We start from the raw sequence: 25,622 nt of genomic DNA, 5'->3' as shown, positions 1-25,622 counted from the left end.
AACAAGCTGGTAGCTTCACTCAATCCTAGCTGGTATGTGTTAAAAAAGCTTGCTTACCATATTCCTGAAGCCCTCAAGAGGCTAGGTTCATCTTCCCCCTCTTGCATTACACTCTGTACATGTGCTAGGTATACAACATTGTACGCATGGCAGAACCCCACTAGATAAAGGGAGTTCAAACATTTGGCAGCATCCCAACCCTGAAACGACACACTCCTCACACATGCACTAGGGTTGCCAGGTCCCCCTTACAGTCCTGGCGGGAGGCTGGGGACCTGGCACTTACACTTCTTTGGGCCTCAGCATGTTTCACTTTGCACACACAGCCCCACGCCCGTGTGATGGCGACACTTCTGGGTGATGTCATTGCATCGCCCCAAGAGCACGCGTGCACTTTGCAACGGGCCAGTCTGGGCCCCAAATTGGCCCACTGCAAAGCGCGCATGTGCTCTTGGGGCCAGGCAATGACATCACTCCCAGGAGCATGCCCCGGAGGCCCACGCCCACGCCCTTCTCCCCCGCCGGCCAAGTGAGTGGTGACGCGGGGGGTGGGGGGGTGGAGGGTGGAAGTGGAGGATGCCCTGCCCCCACCGGGGGAATGGGCTTCCTATGCACAACGGATGAAACTGTTTCGATTCTGCTACCTCCTTCCTGGCCCCTCCTAATATGCAATCAAACACATGTAAAATAGAATGTATCTGTTGCTTAGAGATAGGCCTGAGATGTAAATATTTTAAATGCTTGAATAGCTCCTTGGAATTTGGCTTGAAAGAATCTAGAGGCTTGGGGGAGGATCTCTAGAACCGTCCATTTGCCCCCCCCCATATAGCCCCTTATCTCAAGAGTCTCTTTTGTTTTGAACCTCGGCTCCTAAGCTGAGCCCCAGACAAAGGGCACTTCAGATCCTTTGTTCGGGGAGGAAGAGAGGTCCCGGCCCCCTTCCCCCCCTTGACCAGCCACAGCCGCCCCGTCCCAGGCCTGATTCAACAGGAAGAGAGGACTTGGCCAGCACTAAAGATGGTGGCACTAAAGACGTTATTGGACTGAGACTTGCATCATGAAGGGGTTGAACTAGGGTTGCCAACCTCCAGGTGGGGCCTAGAGATCTCCCAGAATTACGACTGCTCTCCAGACTATACTCTGACTTGGATAGCCCAGGTGAGCCTGATCTCATTAGATCTCAGAAGCTAAGCAGGGTCGGTCTTGGTTAATAATTGGATGGGAGACCTCCAACAGAGGCCAAGGTTGCAGAGGCAGGCAATGGCAAACCACCTCTGTTAAGTTTCTTGCCAGGAAAACCACACCAGGGGTTGCCATAAGTCAGCAATGACTTGAGGCCACTCTCCACCACCATCTCCAGACTCCAGAGATCCGTTCTGCTTGAGCAAATGGCAGCTTTGGAGGGTTGACTGTATGGTGTCCCCTCTACGCCAAGCTCCTTCACCTCCCCAAGCCCTGCTCTCTCCAGGCTCTACTCCCAAATCTTCCAACCTAGCACTGGAATTTTCAACCTGAAGTTGGCAACCCTGAGTTGAACAAAACTTTCTGTCCCAGAAGTCAGCCCAGGTATCATGAGCCCAGCTGCTTAAAAAAGCGTTCCTGCTCTACATCTCAGGGTGCTTACTGCCCGCTATTCAGTCCCGGCCAGCTTTAGTTTTGTGTGAGAGGCAAGGCTTTTTTTCAGTGGGAACACGGTGGAACGGAGTTCCGGCACCTCTTAAGAATGGTCACATGGCTGGTGGCCCCGCCCCCTGACCTCCAGACAGAGGGGAGTTGAGATTGCCCTCTGCACCGCTCCAGCAGCACGGAGGGCAATCTAAACTCCCCTCTGTCTGGAGATCAGGGGGCGGGGCCACCAGCCATGTGACTATTTTCTCCGAGGGCAACCTACTGAGTTCCACCACCCCTCTTCCCAGAAAAAAGCCCTGTTGAGAGCCATGACTCCAGGCTTCTGAATCTCTGTTTCAAGCAGTGCCCATAGAAGAGGCTCTAAGGAGGTGTGCCATCCAGAACAGAACACATCGCAACACAAACGTGGATGGCCACTGATTCTCCAGGCCATCTTTCATGGATTTCATGGGCGACGACAATGTCAGTCACACACACAACATACAAAAAGCAAAGCACAGACTGGTCACCACAGCAGGAAGCACCGCTATGCTCTAAACAATTCCTCCTCTACGTATCGCCATGGCTTCCCTTTCTACAAACACCAATACAAGCTCCCAGGGGAACCACACGCTTTCCAGGATCCTCTCATGTCATCCCCGCAGCATGCCAGGAACAATCTCTTTTGCCATTTATCATTGCCCGCTTTGAAGTATCTGATGAAACCCTGCGGCTCAATCCAGCCTTGCCAGATTATGCCAGCTGTGTGTATAGGGCACAGGCTGAAATCAGACGAAGAACAAAGCCCTTCGCTTTGAGGATCTGGGGAAGTGAGAGTGATATGTGGAAAGCAAAGCAGCTATTCTAGCAACTAAAGCATCGCCTAAACATCGCCTGTGTTCAACAGATGCCGTTAACGATTCCAACAGTCTGTTTTCCTACCTTTGGTCCCAGCCTCAGTTTGGCGTGGGAAGGAGTTCACTTGCAAAGAGGCAACATCAGAAGAGCCGGTCATTTCTTGCAGAAGCAATACAAAAGAGTCACATTATGCAAGGACAAGTCAGCGATTGGCCAAACACATTGCTGGAGCCACGTTGCACCAGGTGCTTGCGGTGATGCAAATCCATACTGGCTCCACCGCAGCCGTGTCTCTTCCCCTGCAGTGGGGCCATCTGCACTTTTCCATCCTCTGCTCATATCCAAAGCTGCTTTCCAACAAAGACGGACAGAACCACTGGGTTCCTCTCTGAGCAGCGCTTCAGTGAACTTGATGGTTCATCTGATTTCTGACAAACCAGAGATGTAAACCTGGAATCTAACCTGAATTCCAGAGGTTCAGCTCTGCCACCAAAGTCACTGGACTCCAACAGAGTCCGATGGATGGTTGAAGCAGCGGAGGCTTTGTTGACTGGGTGAGCTATCCTGCGCATTCACACGGGCCTTGGGAGATGATGAAGTGCAAAAATGCCATTGAACTATGTCAGCTCTGCGCATGCACAGCCTAGCCTATAACACTGAAGGCAGCTTCAGGCCTGTGGAGCAATCATGCTGGATTAATGTGGTGCCATCCGTCTTTCAGAAACACTTTGCTCATGCAATAGCAGTGCCACGCATGCATGTTAGAGGCAGCCGGTCCTAACATTCCAGCAAGCACCTGCCATTTGCCCTCAATTGGGTTAGGATGCACCTCTCCCCATTGCTGGTGTGCCAAGACTGTTGTGTACGGGAAGAAGCAACGCTTAAATCACTTGACTGAGAAGCCCCTGTTACCCTCTGGAACAGGCTGAGACATTTGGGTCAATGTAATCCAACTCTTGGCAGTATAAAACCAAAAGGTGGTCTTGCAGCAGCTTAACAATTAACAATGTATTATGGCGTAAGAGTCTGTGGGCTAGAGACCATTTGATCAGATGCATGATAAGTGTTCTCATTTGAAAGACAGAGAAGGGGAAAAAACCTGTGCACAGTGAGAAAAAAATTGTAAATCTGGTAGGTCAAAAGGCAAAGGCAAGGAGATGCACTTAGTGACATTTCTATGCAAAGTATAAAACTATATGCATGCACCATGACCCTTCACAACACCACTAATTGGTGACTGCAGAATCTTAATAGTTTACATTTAATGCCTGTTGCATGAAAAATAATAGTAACTACTGTGCTTATATACCACTCTTCTAGACAGATTAGTGTCTCGCCCAGAGCAGTGAACAAGTTAGTGTTATTATTATCCCCACAATGCAGCTGGGGAGCTGGGGCTGAGAGGAGCAGCTTACCCCAGGCCACCTACTGAGCGCATGGCAGTAGTGCAATTCGAACCAGTAGAGTGCTGATTCGCAGCCAAACCACTTAACCACAGTGCTATAACCAAGACTGATTCCTAACTGGAGGAGTCAAGCTTTCTCAAATTCTAATCCAGCAATTTCACACTAGAATTTTCCTTTGAAGTTCTTCTGGTGAGTAATGAGGACTTTCAGGCCAGCAGCAGCATCATGAGAGATGGAAATGTTCCCCCCAAAATTTGTGAATGTTACCATTTTGGGTATCGGATTTTGTGCCCATGTGCCCAGAGACTCAGCAGCTTGACCTGTGTTGACTGCAACAGACACGCTCCGTGCTCCTGACGAAGGAGGCTGCAGTCCACAGAAGCTTCTGCCATGGATCATCTCGTCTAACTCCTCTTTGGCCAGTTCCACACATCCTTAAAGGGAAGCCCCACTCACCAAATGCTGCTGGCTCTCCCCCTTCACCTTCCCCATTCTGTCAGCACCTTTTCGGGTACCGCAGAAAAGTGCATTCTCAGAAAGGGCGCCAAAAAATCGGAACCCAAACAGCTGCTACCATTTTGAAATCAGAGAAGTGTGGATTGAAGGGGAACAGCCGGCAGCGTTCGGTGAGTGGGACGTCTCTTTAAGGATGTGTGGAAACAGTTGTTGTTTTTTTCGTTGCAACAAACTACCACAGATGCCCCTCTACGATCTGATGCCTCGAACTGCAAACAGCACCCATCAATACTCTTTCTGTTTCTCAGATTTTTGAAAAATACTCCAAGCCAATAAGCCTTTGCTTTAGCTGTGTACTCTTTATAGATATCCAGCCTAATCCAGAATTATGTATATGGTGCATCTAATGCTCACGCACAGCTCCAGCATGCACAAAGGGCTCCCCATTCACTCCACTTACAGGAGCAGGCTGCGTGTGCAAGAGTTGTTTATGCCACTCAAATCAATGCAGCAGCTCCAGAGGCGTCAGGAAATTTTCAAAGAGTTTTGGATCTGGACACCGCTGGAAATAACCCACTCAAGAACCTCTTTACTTGCTCTGTGGCAAGCTCTTTACCCACGTGATCCATTCTGTAGGCCACTGGTCATGAAAAGATGCGCAGACAAGTGGGAAGAAATTTAATTAATTCAAAACTCATTTTGTGTAATGTTAGGCAGTAAAGATGAAAAAATGGGTTCAGAGGAAAAATCTAAAAGGATAGATATGTCCTTTTCCAGTTGCATTAAGAATTTAGAGGGTTCAGCTTTTAAAAAAATGCACACACATACACAATTGCAGGGTGTTTAATAGACATTGTCCTGCTGAACTGGGAAACAGAAGCCAGTTGATGTTAATAGGCCATTCAATTAGAATACTGAAGCAGGCCCCATGCAAATTGGCAAGGGCTTAATTAGAGGCACAATAAAAAGCTGCCCTGGAGGCATTTTGCTTTCTAGTCGTTCACAGACCCCCTCCACCGGCTCAGTGTTCCAGAACAGGGGGAATTATTAATTCCCTTTATCTTGAGACACTCAACCTTGTATCTCAGTGACATTCATGGCTGGTTTTACAATGTAAGAGAGTGAGTGGGAGGGGCAGGCAGCTGCAGGATGCTGGTTCTCCTCTGTCTTGGGCTCTGCCAGGGACAGGAGCAGCCGGGGTGTTTCCAATCAAGCTGTGCCCTCCTGGGGACAATGAAACTGGCTTCCCAGTCTTCCAACAGGCAGCATTTCCAGCTTTCCAACTGATCACTGCAACAGGATTAGTCCTACATAAACATGATCACAAATTTGAATCAGCAGCCTGGGCCGCCCAAATGCAGCCTTTTTAAAGTCCTATGGGCTTCGGTGGAATTAAGCAAGTGCAACACAGAGACTCAGCAGTGCTTTATTTTGTCTGGATCATGCCTAGGGCTTTTTTTCAGCTGGAACGTGGTGGAACGGAGTTCCAGCACCTCTTGAAAATGGTCACATGGCAGGTGGCCCCGCCCCCTGATCTCCAGACAGAGGGGAGTTGAGATTGCCCTCCGTGCTGCTGTGTGATTTAAACTTTTAAAAACTCGGCCCTTGTTCCAGCTGACCCAAAGTGACATCATTGTGTGGTCCTGAGTTCCACCACCTCTTTCCCCAGAAAAAAAGCCCTGGCCATGCCCTTGTACAGCATTCCTGCATGGGGTACTCCAGGCCAAATCAGACACGACCTTAGAACTACCCAGTTTGTTCTTCATGTCCCAGCCCTATTCACAGGGCCCGAGGGCCTCCTTGCTACATCATAAGAAGTGTGAGGGTATGGAAAGCAGGGCTGCCATCTTTGGGTTAGGACATTCCTGGAGATTTGGGAGTGTCGTCTAGAGATCAGCTGTAATTTTGGGAGATCTCTGGACCCCACCTGGATGTGGGCAAACCTAGTGGAAATCTAGTGTGTTGTGGTGGTTGTGTGTCAGATTGTGACTAGGAAGAGGCAGATTCAAATCCGCACTTGCCATGAGACTTACTGGGTGACCTTTGGACAAACGCTCTGAGAGTTAAACTGCAAGAGATGAATTACATGAGGCCGCTCATATGAAGGGAGTCGCAATGTTAGCTGGGAAGCCAAGTTTTAAAAGACAGATTGGAAGGCTCTGTCAATTTCCCCTCTCAGAGCCAGCAAAGATGGCTCCTCAGGGGGCTTGGTAATTTCCTCTTTGCCTCCCGAAGGCTCTGTCACTTTCACCTCCCCTTCTAGGAGGCAAAGAGGAAATAAACAAACCCTCTGAGATCTTTGCGGCTCTGTAGAGAGGGGAAATTAGTGAGGTGAAGTGAGATGGTTTGATGTAAAAAACAGGCCACCTCCATTTTGGATGTGCCACATGAAGAAACGTGATTGCCCAAGTCCTCCCTTATCTGACCCACAGGCAGTCTTCCATTCAGGCCACGAGAAGGGGGAGCCCTGCTTGGGATCAACAAACACCAGGCTAGTCTCTGGACTCCTGGAAACATCTTTCTCCTCAGACTCTGCCTCCATTGGTTTTGAGAGAGAAGAGACTGGAGAAGCTGGTTGTCGGTTTTGTCAGCACTAAACCCCCAGGCCTTGGATCCTCTCCCATGGAATCTCTCTTGTTTCAGCTCCTGGGTAAGTATTCCTCTGTGTCCCACTGAATTTTCTAGAAACCCCTCCAATTCCATTGGCTATTCTGGCAAGACTCTTGTGTTTTCCACACAGAGACAGGCTTGTGTGGTTTCTACATTGCTGCTGTGGCTGCCCGTACGTACAGCAGCAACACGGCTTCCACGTGGCAGATTTCTCTCGTTTTCCTGCTGCAGTCCCACAGCAGTGGCCATTCCCCCACTGCCCACGCATGCCACCAGGACTTTTTCAGTTTTGTTTTATTTTAAATCAACAGTGGACTATTGTTATGGCATTATAACAATCTAAGGTCCTCTGAATTATTTCGCTCTGAAGAAAAAGCCTCTGTCCTCTTTCTTGCAGACATATACCTTTCCCCTTACATCTCTGCAACAAATAAGGCTGGAAACCTGTTTTTCAACAAAAGCTGGAAAACCAGAGAACCTGATACATAGATCGTTATAACCAGGGCTTTTTTTCTGGGGAAAGAGGTGGTGGAACTCAGTGGGTTGCCCTCGGAGAAAATGGTCACATGGCTGGTGGCCCCGCCCCCTGATCTCCAGACAGAGGGGAGTTGAGATTGCCCTCCGTACTGCTGGAGCGGCACGGAGGGCAATCTCAACTCCCCTCTGTCTGGAGATCAGGGGGCGGGGCCACCGGCCATGTGACCATTTTCAAGAGGTGCCGGAACTCCGTTCCCCCGCGTTCCCCCTGAAAAAAAGCCCTGGTTATAACCCTATAACAATATTCAATTGTCAATTTTTTAAAAAGATCCATCAGGGGCATGGGGGGGGGAGGCTGGCTTGGGGGAAAGGGCCAGGGAAAATGTGGTCAGGACTAGGAAAATCAGAACTTACCCACAGATAGGCAGCCATCCAGCTTTTGCTGAGATCTTTCCCAAAACTTCGCAGCAAACCTGGTTTAGGAAGGATCAGAGAAAAGCTGGGGAAGTCCTGAATGGGGCAGGAAAGCATCATGATGCTGTGGGGAAGCAGGGGAAAAACCCACTCCCCAACAGCATCAAACCCAGGGCAAATAAATGTCATGGAAACGGCCTGCATGAATAAGAGGTTCCTACTAACAAATGACGTTTTCAGCTTGAACCAAGTGGCTAAAGAGGTAGGTACCTAACTGGCTTGTGCAAATGCCTCTCATATCATTTGCCTTTGCCTAATTGCTTTAGGGTAGTTATGTAGAAAAGCAAGCACAAGGTGAGAAAACAGAAATGGCAGAGTCTAGCTTTTGAAGACCTGTTTTTTTTTTCTGTCTCTCTCAGACTGATACGGAAGCAAGAAGTTTATCAGGCTGCTCAGCGCTGGCTGCTCAGAGGGTACGAAAGAATCACAGGCACACAGGGTCACAGGCAGTCAAGAGATTCTCAAGAGAATCGGGAACCCTTTGAAAAGCCTAACTTCCCACTTCAGAGAACGGAAGTTTGCAGGAGGTTTCATGTTATCACTTGAGCTGCAAACTCAAATTGGTGTATGCAATAAATTTCTCAATAATAAGATTTAGTTGATTAATTGGTCTGGACAGGTATAGGGTTACCAACTGCCAGGGGGGGAAATGTCCTGTTCCCTTTAACGAAGACTTAATGGGATGTTATTTACCAGGATAATATTGTTTACCTCTAGATGAAAAGCTTCAACTGCCTATTTCTACATATTAAGCCTCTATTAAAGGGACAGGACACGTTTCCAGGCCTGCTGGCAACCCTAGACAATTAACCAGATTTAACTAGTAGGTCTTCGAGTTAAGGGCACCTGGTTTATTTCTTTTGGCCAAGATGCGTTATCATCATAGACAATGAAAAATAAAATATTAAACTCAGCCTTCCCTTCTAACATTGTGCATGCCTAGGAACGTGGTGGCTCCCCCTTGCTGGCAGTCTTCAAGGAGCGGCTGGACGAATACTTGTCAGGGATGCTTTAGATTGTTCCTGCATTGGGCAGGGGGTTGGACCAGAAGGTCCAGCCTCCTTCCAGCTCTATGATTCTATGATCCAGAAGTGACTCACTTTTAAAATTTCTTAAGTTTCAATGCGGCAAATAAGCATATGCTCAAATCTCTCCCACTGTTATCAGTGGGGCAAAAATGTGCTTACATTTAAATGAATCATGCATGTTTAATTGGAAGTAAATACTACAGGATTCCATCCAACTTACTACCAAGTAAATGTGCATAAGACTTCCCCCCCCAATTTATTAAACTGCAAATTATCTCATACGTTCATGAGTATCTCAGAAAGGCTTGGTAGAACATACCTTTTATTTAAATTTAATTGACTGATTAATAGGCTAAAAGGCATGCAGTTAACTAAAAGTTCTCTAACCAGCAGATTTCTTATGCAATGAAAGATGTCCCTCACATGTTGCATGTTCAAATCCTGCCCTAGGAATTAGCTAACTAAATCAAGGGGCTTAGTCTGGAGTAACTCTTCTTAGAGTCACATTGTAAGGCCAGTAAAAAGATGAAGAGTGGAGTAAAGCTCCAGCTTCTGCAGAAAATGCAATGGATCTTAACAGGGCTTTTTTTCAGCAGGAACGCAGTGGAACGGAGTTCTGGCACCTCTTAAAAATGGTCACATGGCTGGTGGCTCCGCCCCCTGATCTCCAGACAGAGGGGAGTTTAGATTGCCCTCCGCGCTGCCGAGCAGCGCGGAGGGCGATCTAAACTCCCCTCTGTCTGGAGATCAGGGGGCGGAGCCACCAGCCATGTGACCATTTTTGCCGAGGGCGAGTTAAACTCCCCCCTTGTTCCAGCTGACCCAAAGTGACGTCATTGTGCGGTCCTGAGTTCCACCACTGAGTTCCACCACCTCTTTTCCCAGAAAAAAAGCCCTGGATCTTACTGAGAAGATATCCGGATTCATATAGCAAAGGGGAGTCGGTGAAAAGTTGGACGGGGCATTGTTTGTTTGTTTTCAATGACTATTACTCCATTTGAAAGATTCTAGTTCCCCCTAATGCTTACAGAAGGCAGAACTGCAATTCACTACCTCGGCCAGCAAGGATGTTTTTCACAAGATGCAAACATGGATAGAAATCACATCAGCCTCGGATTGCACCCCAAGCACAAAATCCATGTTTCAATGTTACAGAAAAATCCAGCCAGGAATAGGAATGCCTGCCATATACATGATGAGAATATATATTTTAGGACAGAAGGGTAAGTTTGTCAAATTTCTACTTAATGAATAGTGAATCTGAGTTGGCTGAGGCTACACCGGAGCTGAACTACAACCAGTCCAAGGGCTGGCTGGCTGATCCGACTTCGGTCCTCCTCGCTGTGCACTGTGATCTGTATTTGATGACCGCTCTGTTTCTTGCAGTTCCAGGCAGTAAGTAAACCAAGAGGTGCCTGCTGGGCCACAGTACACGGCTGGCGGCCTGCATTCAGCCTGGTGTATCTTAAGTTATGCATGCCTGACCAATGGTGGGCCAATGATTTCCACACTGTTGTGAAATCACACCCACGAAGTGAGGAGGAGGAGGAGGAGGAGACTTGAATACTTCTACGGCAAATGGCTAAGAGTATAAATTAGGAGCCTGCTCTTGGTTCCAATGTCACTCATGAGACTATGCCAGTCTGTGGCCGTTTTCACACTGCTTACCAGCCACAGAACATCGTGCCAAGCTGCTGGAACAACAGCATCTTCCTGGCACGATTTCGCACGAGAACAGAAGTTCTCGTGCGAAATCGTGCCAAGAAGACGCTGTCGTTCCAGCAGCTTGGTGTGATGTTCCGTGGACAGTAAGCAGTGTGAAAATGGCCAGCATGCCCTCAGACTCAATTCTCTGTGACCCACCCAACCTTACAAAGATCATGGACTTCCTCTTTTGCCGTGGCTGTGCAGCTGGGCAACTGTTCCTGTCTCACAAAAAGAAGAATTCCGACAAGTCTATACTTATTTACAAGAAGTTTGCCAGGCTGCTGAAAATCTACACCTTCCCCCATTGCAAGTCAAGTGCTGGACTTTACTTTGGAATATACTTCAAATGTTTTAAAGCAGTGCAGGGTCGGACATTCTGCCTTCCTCACCGGCTTTCCAGGTACACAAGCCCTGCTATGGAAGTGCTGTGTCCTGCACAATAGTCACCGTGGTTAGAGTTTCAGGCAAGGACCTGGGAGATCAAGTTCAAATTCCATCAGCCATGGAAGCTCACGAGGGGAAACATGAGCCAGCCACATACAGCGTAGCCTACCTCACAGGGTTTTTGTGAGGGTAAAATGGAGGGAGAATGTTGCATGCTCCTTTGGGTCTTCATTAAGTAAATAAATAATAAATAACATTCCAGAGTATGTTCTGGCAGGCCCAGTTCAAGGTATTTAGTCATGCCAAGCAAGGCACACCCGTCACTCCCTGGGCCTGCACCACTGACAGATGGCTCCATGCTAAGGCCTGCAGGAAAGCTTGGCTTGGCCCAGGCCACTAACAATGTGGGCCCAGGAGAGGGCTTGTCAGGCACTGCCCTTGCTGCTAACAGCCGGGAGCAAGCAGAGCTCACGTCCTGCCATACACTCATCATTCGGAGGGTTTGGCCTGAGAACTGGCCCCGGAATCTGCACAGAGCATGGGCTTGGCTGGGAGGCCTCACGCTGCAACCCCCTTGCCACATAAAGAGCACATCCCAGAATGCAGAGACAGCCCTCCCCTACGGGTGCCTGCTAGTGCCAAGGGAAATGGGTAGAGAGAGGGACAAGCCACCTTTCAGGGCAGGGCAAGCCCGCCATTACTGTTCTTCTCGGGAAATCTTCAAGTACCCTGAGGCTCCTCGGAACGTAAGCTGAAAAGCAACATTGCAGGCTGGTGCGCAGCGATTCTCTTAAATGCTCTTAAAGTGTTCAGAGTATTCTTGAGGAAAAGTGAGGGGGTGGGCCTTCCTCCACGGTCCCCTCCTCCACTCGGCACTAACACCCTCAGAGCATCTGCTCCTTAAAGAGACCCCTCCCAATCTCCTGCAGCTGCTGCCCTGAAGGAAAAGAGCTGTGCATTATTAATGTGTACTGTCCCAATGCCCTTCTCTGAATTAATTAGGTCTGGGAACAAACAAAGATATTTGCTGACGAAAGGGAGGATCGAAGCCTAAGGCGTGTGATTTTTATCCATGTCCCTGATCCACTCCTACAAGATGGGTCAAGAGGCAAGCCACAGTTTTCCTTCTAGGAGATTATCATTGCTACTTAATGAACCACAGCAGGACACAAAAGCTACTGGGGGCAGGAGAGGAAAAATCTCTCAGCAAGATGGGCTCTAATGGAGCGGACTGCAGAGCTGTGGCCAAGGCGGCGGGGGCTCTCTTGACAAGGGAGGGGGCAGCAGTGGTGGGAGCCGTCCTGGTTTGGGGCATTGTAGTGGTCGTGGCTTTTGTGGTAGTAACTCGCTTTGGCCGCTCATAGGCTAACAGGAAACAAGCAAAAAAAATGAAAATAAAGGCAGGATTTTAAAAAAGGAAGTACGGGATATGGCTCTTGGGGACTGCTTACTTCATTAAATCCTTTATTGCTTATGACCACGGGTCATGAGGCTATCATTTAAACGTAAGACGAAACAAGATGGAGATCCTTCCAGGGAAGGATATTTCCTTGTATCCTTCAGCTTATTGGTCACCTGTTCAGTGTACAGTAATGGCCTGGACACATTCACGACAAACCTTTCGGGATGCTAGAAAAAATCATGCCATTCTGTGTGTAACGAAAAGATTTGCGTGTTGGCAACGAAGTGCAGATTTTAGATTAATCAGACCAACCCCTGTAAGAGCGAGCCGCGCCGATCTTGCAAATCTCTCTCACACCATTACAGAGATCATGAACTTCCTTTTTTGCCATAGCTGGGCAACTGGGGTCAGTATAAAATGAAGCATTCAATACCTAGAAGAAGCCCTGCAGAAGGCCTCTAATATGTCAAGAGCACAGAGATCCTACAGATTTAAACTGGTTTACCGGTAATTCTGTATCCAGAGTGGAAAGTGGACAGAATTGCTAACAAAGGATTCTCAACATATCAACAACCAGAGCTTTTTTTCTGGGGAAAGAGGTGGTGGAACTCAGTGGGTTGCCCTCAGAGAAAATGGTCACATGGCTGGTGGCCCCGCCCCCTGATCTCCAGACAGAGGGGAGTTGAGATTGCCCTCCGTGCAATCAAAACTCCCCTCTGTCTGCAGATCAGGGGGCGGGGCCACCAGCCATGTGACCATTTTCAAGAGGTTCCGGAACTCCGTTCCCCTGCGTTCCCCCTGAAAAAAGCCGTCAACAACTATATTCCCCACAATTTTTGGCACTTGGGGGGGGGGGAGTTCCTATGACAGTTCAATAGTTCCAAACTGCTCTCAGTTTGTAGTACAGATATGGTCTAACCAGGGGTCATTTCGTAGAAAAAGAGCTGGAGGAACTCATTAGCATAACTCATTAGCATATGCCACACCCCTTGACATCACCGGAAATGTGTCATTAGCACAACTGATTTGCATACGCCACACCCCCTGATGTCACCTATCCTGGGTGTTTTGGACCCAATCCTGGCCATTCAGGGCTGAAATTGGGCCCAAAATGGCAAAAAGGGGCTGAAAATGGCCAAAAAGGGGCCCAAAACGGTCAGGATCGGGCCGCTGCTGAGCAGGAGAGTGATCCACCACCTGTCAGAGGCCTGATCCGGGCCGTTTTGGTCCCAATCTAGGATGAAACGGGCCCCAAATGAGAGTCAGGTGGGCGGGGCCACCTGACATGTGACCTCTTTGGGGAACTGCCGGAACTGCGTTCCTGTGCATTCCCCCTCGAAATGAGCCCTGGGTCTAACTCTCTTGTTTTTTTAAAAGTTTGAAACAGCCTGGAAGATTATGTGAAACAAATGTTTGTGTAACCCTCCTTTCACTACCCAAGTATCACGTAAGTTGAGTGGTAGTTTATAACCCATTCTCAAAGAAAGTAGGCCAAAGCCAGCCAGTGCTTAGAGGAACTCTCAAACCATGTGATTTGTGAACACAGTCCACCCTGGCACAATAAAGCTGTGTGCTTTGTTACCTGCCTGGGATTGCAATGGTAGTCTGCTGAACAAGTTCCTCCCCCTACATTTAGCAGCACCTACAGGGCCCACGCACACACCAACACTCGGATGTGCTATAAAGTGGCACTGAACAGCATCAAGAGGTCTGTGTAAACGGGAGCACCAGGTGAGTGCTGCAGCTTCTATATATCTTTGGGTCAGAGCCCTCATCCAAGCAAAGCCACTTGCTCAGGCAGGTAATCAACTGCTGAGTATAACTCACTAAATACAGTGGTCTAGGGGCAGGATAGAACCCCGTGGCACAGAGTGGTAAGTGGCAGTACTGCAGCCCAAGTTCTGCTCACGACCTGAGTTCGATCCTGGCGGAAGCTGGGTTCAGGTAGCCGGCTCAAGGTTGACTCAGCCGTCCATCCTTCCGAGGTCAGTAAAATGAGTCCCCGGTTTCCTGGGGGTAAAGTGTAGATGACTGGGGAAGGCAATGGCAAACCACCCCATAAAAAGTCTGCCAAGAAAATGTCATGATGCGATGTCCCCCCATGGGTCAGTAATGACTCGGTGCTTGCACAGGGGCTACCTTTACCTTTACCTTTAGGGGCAGGATGAGCCAATAAGGAAACTTAGGGTTACTTTGCTCTTCCATTCAGTATGATCCGCTTCCATTTAATTCCCTTAGTGCTGGCCTTGGCTCAAATATCCCCTGCTTTAAAGTAACTGTTAACACTCCAAGGAAAAGAACTTCGTAAAATACCAGGAGAAGGTGGGGATTGAGAAAATCAGGAAATTAGCCATGAGTCATGAAGGATCAGAGACACAAGTCACCCAAAGCCTTTGGTTTCTGAAGCTCCAAGAATGCCTGCTCCTCCTCACCTTTGGAAAGCTCACTTCTGCAATGGCACTTTGCTCGTTCAGGTCCTCTCTGGTCTTGGGAGGCTGAATAAGGAGTCCATTGAGCCTCAATGCAAAAATCCAAAGGGCTTCTTTCATTTCCCAGGCAGTAATACCTATCCGTCAAGAAATTCTCCCCCCAGAGCCCCATCCCCTTCAAACGAACAGAGCCCATCACGTGCAGGAGAACTTTCCTGTGGATTGGGCTCAAAAGCCCAATGGTTTATTGAGAAGCCAGTGTGGGTTCTTGGAGAGCTCGCAAGTTGCGGACTCCTCCACCCACGCTGACTGTGGGATATCCCAGACCAGGGCTTTTTTTCGGGGAAAAGAGGTGGTGGAACTCAGTGGGTTGCCCTCAGAGAAAATGGTCACATGGCCGGTGCCCTGCCCCCTGATCTCCAGACAGAGGGGAGTTGAGATTGCCCTCCGCGCCGCTCAGCGGCATGGAGGGCAATCTAAACTCTCCTCTGTCTGGAGATCAGGGGGTGGGGCCACCGGCCACGTGACCATTTTCAAGAGGTTCCGGAACTCCATTCCACTGCGTTCCAGCTGAAAAAAAGCCCTGTCCCAGACTGTCCTGGAAGTGCTCTGAGCAGCTGGAAATGAGCAGTGGGGAAATTCATGGAAAGGTGCGGTTGAGTTGACGGGTCATGCATCGCAGAAGAAATGGCTTGGAGTGCTTAAAAAACAGCAGAATGCTGTAGTTGGCTAATCCAAACTATGTGCTAAGAAAATGAAAATTTTGCAGCCCATTTAAATCATGCAGATCTGCATAAATCCTGCAAGTCTGAACATTTTTCTCTTGTGTTGCATGATTTATTCTATAATTTTTACACTTTGGTGTAATTAATTCTCATTTTGCTATGGAAGGGGAGGGAGCAGGATTTCCAGCCAATGGAAATGTTATTGAGTCCCTCATCAAAGATGTCACAAAGAACTTTGAACTCACAAGGGCCAAAAACCTGCCTTTTAAAAATGAAATTAGAGATTGTCAGAAAGTCAGATTCTGTGGCTGGTGCCACATTCTATGCTTTTCCTGCATTGCTGTGGAATTATAGCACACGCACAGCCCTGACAAAGGAATTAATTCTCTTACCTGAAACTCCACGGGCTCGTTGTGACCCTCATTTAAAGCACGCTTTTGCTAATAAATGCTCCACAGAAATATCCAAAAACAGATTGTTCATATTTATTTGAAATGGCATGTTAGGCTAGCTACTAAAGTAACAGGGAGTAACCCTTGTTTCTGAGAAATCCAAAACTCTCCCTCCTCACGATGTGCGTTTAATGCACTGCCGTTACGCTGAGGGGAAAAGTTCACTGTATTCATTGGTGTTTTTGACAAGCATTTTATTTTCTTTCCTGCTGCCTTTCTAACAAACCTCATGGGGGGGAAAGCCAAGCCAGAGCGACAGAGACAATGAGGTTACTGAAGTCAAAGAAGGCTCTTTGACGGGACAGAAAATGAGGCACAATTAAAGGAGCAGAGTTATTGCCTGGAAGATGCTAATGGACAGAGAAAACAGCCATTCTTCTCCCTGTCAAGGGACGTGTGCAGAGACCATGCGCCGAACATGTCAAATATCAGCGATTCAAGTTACATTTTTACTTACTGCCGAAGTTTGGAGCTGCACCTGCAAGGAAAGGAGAAGAAAGGAAAAATAAGAAGGTCAGCAAATACAAAGAAGGGCATCGTGCTAATTAACAGGAAGTGGGCAAATGTCAAAACAGCCAGCGCAGGACAATGCAAAGAGGCAGCCAGAAAGCGCCCGGGTTTCACATCCAAGTCACCTGCTGTGACCTGCAGAGATCAGCCCACGGATGACCTAACTTATTAGTGTTCTCTTACCTGGCCCTGTGGCTGAGCGGGGTCAAATATTTCTGGCAGCGTTGGCAAAACACTTTAATAAGTTACTACACTTCTAGTACACAATGAAATTCAGCACAACTCTTAGTAGTTTTGAACCAAAATTAGAGTTGGACAGTTTTCCGAAAAACTTTATCAGAATCAAAAGTAACCCCACCCAAATTTGTAGACCTTTCAGGGATCATGTAGAAAAGGGAGGGAAACAGTTCTTAGAGCGATCCCTGACTGGCTAGGACTGCCCATGTAAACAGTATAGGAACCATCGCTTTCCCCCAATGGGCTTGATTTGTTTATCCTTAGCACAAAGCTAAATACGATTAGCTAACAGCCTTATGATGACACCACGCTCAGTCCAAAATTCCTGACTGGCTGAGAATCCTTGGGGTGGAATGAAACAGCAGAATTAGTGGGTGGAACCAGCAGAGGGGATGAAAAGCTGCAAGATTTGGGGAGGAAGCTGCCCCTCGTCACTATTTTTGAAGAGAAAATCAAATCTGGAGGATATTCAGTGACTACTATTATACTGTTAGTCATTTGTGCTCAGAATCATCCTACCTGCTAGGCCAGTAATATCCTGAGGCTATGACACCACCAAGTGATCAGGCTCACACAGTGGTGCCAGCAATGAACCCTGAGCACAGCTCTTTGGGATCCAACGTGAACAAGCGAACTCCTGAACCAGAATAACTCTCCTGGCTTTTAAAGGAGGACGGTCCCTCCCCCCTATATCGCACTCTCAAAACTGCATTCACCAATGTCTTGCATTCTGGCTGAGAAAAAAAGTCTCCCAGTTTAGAATCTGTGGGGAATCTGCAACCCACAGATGCACAACAGGGAGGTGCTGAGGTCCCCATACAAAAAGGAGATTTGTTATTTTCAAAGTGTGTTTTGGGGGGCACTGGGGTTCCTTGGGAAATGATCAGAGTTTGCTCATACAGTGGCACATATTGCCTGGCACAGCTGTTCTTCCCTGGCAATGCCCAAGGGATCAAAAGAGATGCAACTCATTCTTCAATGCAAGTATTCAAACTACAGGAGCGCAGTCCTCTTCCAGGTTATTCTAGCCTGGCTCTATCCAGGGCAGTTCATAGAATCATAGACTCATAGGATTGGAAGGGACCTCTAGGGTCATCTAGTCCAACTCCCCTGCAGAATGCAGGAAATTCTCAAATACCTTGCCCACCGCACGCACACACCCAGTGACCCTAACTCCATGCCCAGAAGATGGCAAAACACCATCAGGATCCCTGGCCAAACTGGCCTGGGGGGAATTGCTACTTGACCCCAAGGTGGTGGTGATCAGCCTTACCCTGGGCATGTAAGAAGGGGCCACGAGAACTAAGCACATCTGGGCCTGATACTATGAGTGCAAGATGAAAATTTCATGGGAAAAGGAGGAGAGCCAACAAACAGAACGTTGCTGTGGCTGTCAGAACCGAAAAGCTCTCAATGATGCCTTTGAAGGATGGCAGAGACTCGGGGTAGCTGACAAGCCTGTTCCCTTTCAAAGAGCCGGCTTGCCTCCCATTTCTTGGCAAAGACAAAACATTCCTGTCATGGCCTTTGGAGCCTGGATTTCAGCTTTGATCACCCTAAAGCACATAAATCTTTCAAATGGAGGGACAGAGAGACTGGCGGAAAAAGACTGCCTTGGGGGGATGCTTAAGGCTGCTGCTTTGGAGGCTGGAGCCGCGTTTGCTGTTCCCTGTTATTCAAACTGTCCCGAAAAGGCTACTGTGGTCACGGCCCCCATCACCAGTGTGTTGTGATCCCCTGGGCAGACTGTCCCCACCACCCCGTTGGAGAAGCAACAAAGCAGAGTCTTGCAGCCCCATGAAAGGCAAACAGATTTACTGTGGTCAAAACTTACCATGCACAACAGCTGCTTCATCGGTTGTACCAGAAACGACAAACAAATTCCGGTGTACAGGAACTACAAGGTCCAAAATCTTTTAAGAAACTTTTTGTATATTCTAAAACATTTTTAAAGTGCAAAGTGCTGATATTGTGCATACAATAAACAATACAAATAAACAGTCAATGTGCAAACCAATCCAACTGGTAAAGTTCAACCATATACATATAAGTCCAACTGGTAAAGTTCAACAATCCATGAGCAAGGCAGTCAACACATGAGGATGAAATTCCCAGTATATTGCACTAATGCCGAGGTAGTGACCTCCAAATCCAAAGATCCAGTGAAGGTGCTGTAGCTGAGCGTTTCTTTAGCCACCTGAAGAAGTGCTCAGCTATAGCACCTTCACTGGATCTTTGTGTTGTCATGTGTTGACAGCCTTGCTCATGGATTGTTGAACTTTACCAGTTGGACTTATATGTATATGGTTGAACTTTACCAGTTAGATTGGTTTGCACATTGACTGTTTATTTGTATTGTTTATTGTAGGCACAATATCAGCACTTTGCACTTTAAAAATATTTAAAAATATACAAAAAGTTTCTTAAGAGATTGTGGAACCTTGTAGTTCCTGTACACCGGAATTTGTTTGTCGTTTCTGGTTCTTGTATCCGGTGGTGCCCGACTTCCGTTAGGCTTCATCAGTTGTAGGCAGGCTTTAATTCATGTAAGTTTCTATCACAACCAATCTGTTAGACCTTAACGGTGCAACAAGACTCTTTCCTCTTTGGGCTGTAACATGGTCACACCCCCAGATTTTAGGCAGGAGGAGGAGAAAAAGTTGAAATGCCTGTTGGAAGCTGACAAAAACCTTCTGTACAAAAACTGGTTGGCTTGGGAGGACAGAATTGTCAGGAGATGGCAGTATCCCAGATGTGAAAGCCATCCTGTGAACATCTGGAAAGGAGTGTGTCTCAGGCCATCTTAGAAAAAGAGATGATGTATACCAGTGGCTAATGGTGAGACTCCTGGGCTTCTATTCTCTGAAAACATCTGTATTCTCAGGCAACATCTGTAATGTGGGGATTATAGTATTGGCCTACCTTACAAGAATTACTAAGAACATACATGAAGCTCTCTGAATACTTGTAATATGTCACAGAAATGTGAAGCGCTGCTCTTTTCACCCTCAGTAACACACAGGATTTGACATTTCCCACCAACAATCTGAAAAGGCACTGGAGTTCCATTATTATTTTGAAAATTATCATTATTCATAAAAGGAGAAGTATCAGAACCATTTCTAATATTTGGTGTAAATAATGTATTTTTGTCTCCTAAGTTCCGTAGCCGTGTGGTGAACCATTTGGGGACTGTTTTCCTCTTTGAAGTATCTCAGGAAGTTTAGAAATGCTACACCACGGAGCATTTTGCCCAAGAGTCACTGACCTTAGCGATCCCCCAGCCAAAGCCCCCCTTTCCAACAGACGTGCCATCCGTCCTTACTGTTGGCAGTCAACCAAGAGTCCTCACTGATTCTCCTGCATGCTTCACCCGCTTCCATTGTGAAGCCAAGTTGTTTGCTCAGCCTCTGCACTGATCCCAGGCAGGTCTGCGTGCTCCTCAGGGACAAGCATTGTTGTGAGACACCAACCAAAGAAGCCTCAAATGCAGTTCAGACCCGCCCTTCCTGGGGGCGGGGGAAGGGCATCGAATGAACAGCAACTTACACACATTCGGAGAGCCGTTGGGAAGAGGCAGGTAGGAGCCAGCCCGCCATGACTTGCTGCGGAAGTTCTTCTTGCACCTGCCACAATCCTGCCCGGTTGTGTTGTGCTCACACTCGCACTGGAGGCTGCCCTCTTTGAAGGTACATAGGTTGGCATGAAGGTTGCATTTACACCTGAAAGGGAAGCCATGCAAGGCAACTGTGAGAATTCGTTCATTCGTTCGTACAAATTCATACAATTTCAGAAGACTATAATGTAAAAGCAACATAAATTGACAAAAGGGGAATCCATGAGGAAGAAATCCCCCCTCCCGCAGGCGCCCTGGCCCCTGCTTCCTTTGCTTGTTGCCCCTTCCTTCTCCTCCCACCCCCACCCCCAACCCCAGAGTCTGGCTGCTCCCACGAAGAGGATCTGCTCTGCCCTGGCTCTCAGACCGCAGCAGGGTTTTTCAGCGCATCCATACAACTTCCTCCTCCTTCCACGGCTTCCCCTCCTTTGCTCCCACATTTCAGGAACCTGTCTTGATCTGATGTTCCTGGAAACACAGGAGTCACAGTGGACAGAAACGTACAGATTTCCCTGCCTCTGTCCCGTCCCATTTGCCATCCCTGTCCCCTCCGGCCTGCCGTTCTCCCCCGCCTGCCAGAGTGCTTTCAGCTAGCTTTTAAAACAAAATTGGCAAAAAGCCCTCCAGTGATACAGCGGCACGGGGAATGACGGGCGCAAGGGAAACCCAGAGACTCACACGCCACCCTGTGGCAGCTGCAAATGGCTCTGCATTTGCAACAGCAATGAATCCACAACAGGAAACTGCCCCTCTATGGAAGCACCCTTCCAAGAACCACCCCCTCGTGCTTCCTGCCACTGGCTCCACCTTCTTGTCCCAGCCCCTACCCTCCGACCACCACTTTCCGTTCTCCTTGCTCAGCTGCCCCTAGGGCTGCCAGGTCACTCCAGCAACCAGAGGGGGGCAGTACTTACTGGGCTGCTACCTTCATGCACACACACTCCCAGCCAGTGTGCAATGACGCCACGTCCAGAAATGACACCATCACGATGGCTGCAGGAGTGCTCCGGGACTTTGTTCAGGGCCAATTTGCCTGTTTGGGGTCAAAATCGGTCTTGTGCAAACTGCAGAAGCACTCCCACGGCCAGCATGATGATGTCACTTCCAGAAGTGACATCATCGCACACTGGCTGGGAGCCCATGCACTACCCGTTTGCCGGGGTTGCCTACTGGTGGCAGGTTTGCCCCTGCTGAGACCCTGCTGCTTCCAGTTTTCAAACGGAAGTGACATCATCGGGCCTTCAGAGAGCATGCCATTTCACCACATGCTCTGGTGGCTCCAGGTATGCCCCCCTCCCCCTTGTGGCCAGGTGAGTGGGGCTGGAGGGAACAAAAGGTGGAGGTGGGGGGCTGGCATTCCTGCTCAGGCCCTGCCCTTCCCATCCCCATCCCCAAATCTCTAGGAATTTCCCAACCTGGAGTTGATAACCCTACATGAGGAGGGCAGTTGCTATACGGATTTGTTATTTCCAGAAAGGGGGCCCAGCTTCGAGTTCAGGAAGGGCTTCCAAGGTAAGCATCTTAAATCAGCACTGGGAACTAAGAGGTAACCAGTTCCTTCACCTTCTGATTCATTTCATGAGGCCACAGAACCACAATTCCCATCCCCAACAGCAAAACTGGGAAGAGAACTTTACTGGATTGACAGGCCCCGGGTGGAGCCAACCCTACAGCAGACTACTTCCACCTTTGGAAGAGTAAAATTTGTAGCTTGGGGGGGAGGGGGGAGGGGGATAGACACCCGCATGTGTGCATGCACACACGAGCACACGTGCATCTTGCAAGCATCTGCCCTGATTGTAAAATGCATCAAACCACTCAAGATCTTGCTTTACACGGATGCTCACAAAGAGGGCACAACTGGGGATATTAGCCAATTTCTAGTACCTGCTATTAAAGAATTTTGATTCTCATGAACTTTATTTTATCAACTTGTTAACAAATTTGAGATCTTCTCCAAGAAGGCAGGAGATTCATTCTCTATAAAGGGGCACCAGTGAGATCAAAAAAGCCTTATCCGGCCCAAAGCCATTTGGACTGAAAGACGGACTCAAAAAGGCAGTGGAGTCACAGTCCATCAGCAGAGGAGATTGGAAACTTAAGGCTGCTGCTTTGTGAACATTCGGTGGCCGGGGGGGGGGGGGAGCACAAACACTACAGACGGTCCCCAATTTCAAGGGCTATTAACACACGTTTTGCTTCTCCTTTGCCAGCCCTCAAGAGAGAAATCTCCAAATGACACTGTGAGCAGTCCAAGAGTAGGAGTTTCTCACGCGTCTCTCCCTCAGATCCAGTGAGCCTGCCTAGGCCTTAATGTCATTTGTGTTATCACTGATAGGTTTGTTAGCTTAACAAAAAAAACACTGGGGTTATTTTTGATCCCTTGCTCTTATTTGCAACCAACTGGTTACGCAGGCCAGGAAGCAGCAAGGCAAGCGGCCCCCTCTCCCGCCTCTCATACATCAGATGTTGCTTTGCTCCGCTCCAAAATGGGGGGAGGGGGTAAGGAGAGTCATTCTTAGACTAAAGGGGCACTGGAGACAGATTTGATCTCTGAAGCAAAAGGCTGCCAAATGCAGCAAACGAGGGTTTGGAGAGCCTGTTGTTGAAAGTGCTGAGGAAGGCCGATCACAGCAGAAAGAGCCCCAAAGCATCAGGCTTCAATATTGGGTGTGTGTCTGTCTATCCCTTTCAGATTATCCCACTCAAGGCTGCCCTATGCCGGGGTGCAGACAGCTACCTCCATCTGCCCTTGACCAGCCCCCCTCCCTGCAGAGGCAATGACCAGCGCTCGGTGCCACTGTGCCCGACCAGCGCTCAGGTGCCACTGTGCCCGACTCTCTGAATTATTGAACACCTCTGGAACACTGGCTTCCTCTCTTGCTGCAATTCCTTTTTTTTAACAGGGAAAGTGAAGTAGCAGGTTACGGCAGGTCACAGCCTCATCACCACGGTGTGGGACCCAGGACAGAACAGGATCTTTCTCTTGGGAGCAGGACAGCACAGACCTTAGCCAGGAGTCATAGGCACAGAAACTGCCTTACAAGGCTTCAGAACAGTGGCCCATCTAGCACAGGACAGTAGCCCTTTTCTGAAAGACATGGACGAAAGATGCTGCTGTTTTGAGACCTCCTACTTCTTCCCGGAGATGCTTGGGGCTGAACCTGGAACCTTCTGCATACAAAGCAAGGGGCACTGAGCTATGGACCCCATTCCTAAAGAAAGAGAAAGCGGCATCCAGGTACTCCCTCTTTGCATTGTTACCTCTGTGGCTTCTGTTTGTCCACTTTGGAAGCATCTTCCATGATCTCAGCCATAACGGCTTTATTTGGGAGGCCAGGAACCAGGGACCCCCTTCCCAGATGTGTGCTGTCTGCTCTGACTCCATCTTGACTAGATTCATCTTGGCCGCCCTTTTAGCAGATAGCAGTGCCCTGCTTTGGAGAAGGAACGGCCCAAGGCGCTCCCCAGGCTATGCTAATGAGCGGCTATAGCTTTGGGCGGGAGACCGATCCGCTGACGGGACGTCGGCATGCCCACTGCCACAGGGGCTTGCACCCACCTAGGAATCTCATCTGATTTCTATCAAGCACCCAGGTGGGCTTGACTACTTGCACTGACCCTGTCAGAATGTCTCCGATCAACCTGCTACAGGCCTGAGTGAAGCCTCCACCCTCTTTTTGTCACTCAGAATTGCAGTCACTGCAACCCCAGCCAGTCTAGAGGGTGAGAAGGGTGAGCACTTCGTGGGTCCGCCAGAACGGAAAAGGCCATTCCGGGTTGGCATGAACCATCCTGACAGTTGGAGGGCGTGGAAGAGGATTCCCAGTTTGCACGTTATGCTTCTTTCAAGTATATATCATTTTTCATCCTTCTAAAAAGATTGTTGTACCCTTCTGAATAAAAGAATGCAAGGCATGCTTTAAAAAAATAATCATTAAGTCAAGACCAACAGTTTAATATGCCAACAGACAACAATATAATCATCATCAGCAAAATAAAGACATTTCGTAAAAGCCCACCCGAATCACCAATAGCAGACTGGAAATTTAAAAAAAAAGATGTTTAGCTGCTTTAAAAGGACAATCAGGATGGAGCCAAATAAATTTCTCAAAGGAGAGCATTCCACAGCTGAATTGGAATTCATATGTAAATTTGACTCAGTCAAGCTGGGATTGAATAGAGACTATGAACGGTTATCTCATTAGCAGAAGTAACTGACTTCCTTAACAGAAGCAAACTGATCTCCATATCAGAAGCTACTGTTTGCATCTACTCCGCCCTCCCCTCTCCACCTATATATCTGACCAGTTTCTTCTTGCCCTCCACGCATCTGACGAAGAGAGCTGTGGTTCTCAAAAGCTTATGCTACAATAAAGTTGGTTAGTCTTAAAGGTGCTACTGGACTCTTTTTGATTTTGCTACTACAGACTAACACAGCTAACTCCTCTGCATCTATTCCACAGCTGCAGGGCTACAATGGAAAAAGCCCTGCGGAGGTCAACCTTGCCTCCATTGGAGATGGAATGCAAAGCTGGGTTTCACTGGTAGATCTGAGAAGCTGGGGAAGCCGATAATGAAGATTTCCATGAGGTGCTCAGGGCCCAAGACATTTACAGCATTCAAGGGTAAAACCAGCCCTTGGAATTGAGCCTGCAAACAAAGCAGAGATGACTGAAGAAGGTTCAAGGTAGGTGAAACGGAGCATCCCAGAGCAATCCTGTCAGTAACCAAGTGGCATTATTTTGGCCGCTTTTGGCCACTTAAGATCAGTCCCAAATAGACAACATTGCAGTAACCCAATTAGGAAGGTTTAGATGGCCCCAAATGCTGGAACCAACACAGATTGCGATGGAGGGCTGAAGCTAGATTTTGATTTTTCTCTTTATAGAAATGTCTTAGCTGCATAAATCAAACTAGACAATACGTGGAAACATTAGCCTTGGCTTGTTTAGCTGTTTTGGACACAAGTGGAAAACTAGAGAACAGGATCAACGTAAGTGGTCAGGAGAGCTCTTGAGCAGTGGCGGTACACAAGAGAACTTCTTCACGGATTGTTCCTTTTGTTCATCGGGGAAAAGAAAGAAATGTAGGTGCAACATGGATGTTGCTGAACAAGATACAGTCTTCAACCATTTCTTAAGAGCTTTGAGGAGCAAGCGTCAGTGAAAAGGACCAAGGAGAGGGAATCAAGTTATATTTTGTGCATCTCTGTTGATGATCTGAATAAATGCTTTTGAAGC

At 48.2% G+C, this 25,622-nt stretch overlaps 1 protein-coding gene across 6 annotated transcripts in view; it reads right to left on the bottom strand.

Annotated features, from left to right (window-relative positions):
- NTNG2 (netrin G2) overlaps nt 1–25,622 on the bottom strand; it is a 126,981-nt gene that overhangs the window by 22,950 nt on the left and 78,409 nt on the right. For 2 of the 6 annotated variants that reach the window (XM_054998081.1, XM_054998082.1), the window contains exons 3-5: nt 20,317–20,485; nt 20,180–20,194; nt 8,837–8,861 (exon numbers count right to left, since the gene is read on the bottom strand). In XM_054998081.1, the coding sequence (XP_054854056.1) occupies nt 8,837–8,861; nt 20,180–20,194; nt 20,317–20,485 (209 nt within the window). Of the gene's footprint in view, nt 1–1,475; nt 1,492–8,836; nt 8,862–11,441; nt 11,476–16,473; nt 16,495–19,346; nt 19,359–20,179; nt 20,195–20,312; nt 20,486–25,622 lie in introns of all 6 variants that reach the window. The other 4 variants (XM_054998079.1, XM_054998084.1, XM_054998080.1 and 1 more) reach the window with 3 other exon arrangements.

The sequence above is a fragment of the Eublepharis macularius genome, chromosome 14, assembly GCF_028583425.1.
Source record: "Eublepharis macularius isolate TG4126 chromosome 14, MPM_Emac_v1.0, whole genome shotgun sequence".
In the NCBI taxonomy this organism is placed as follows: Eukaryota; Metazoa; Chordata; class Lepidosauria; order Squamata; family Eublepharidae; genus Eublepharis; species Eublepharis macularius.
The sequence above is the reverse complement of the archived record's forward strand: the minus strand, read 5'-3'. Positions and strand labels throughout refer to the sequence as shown.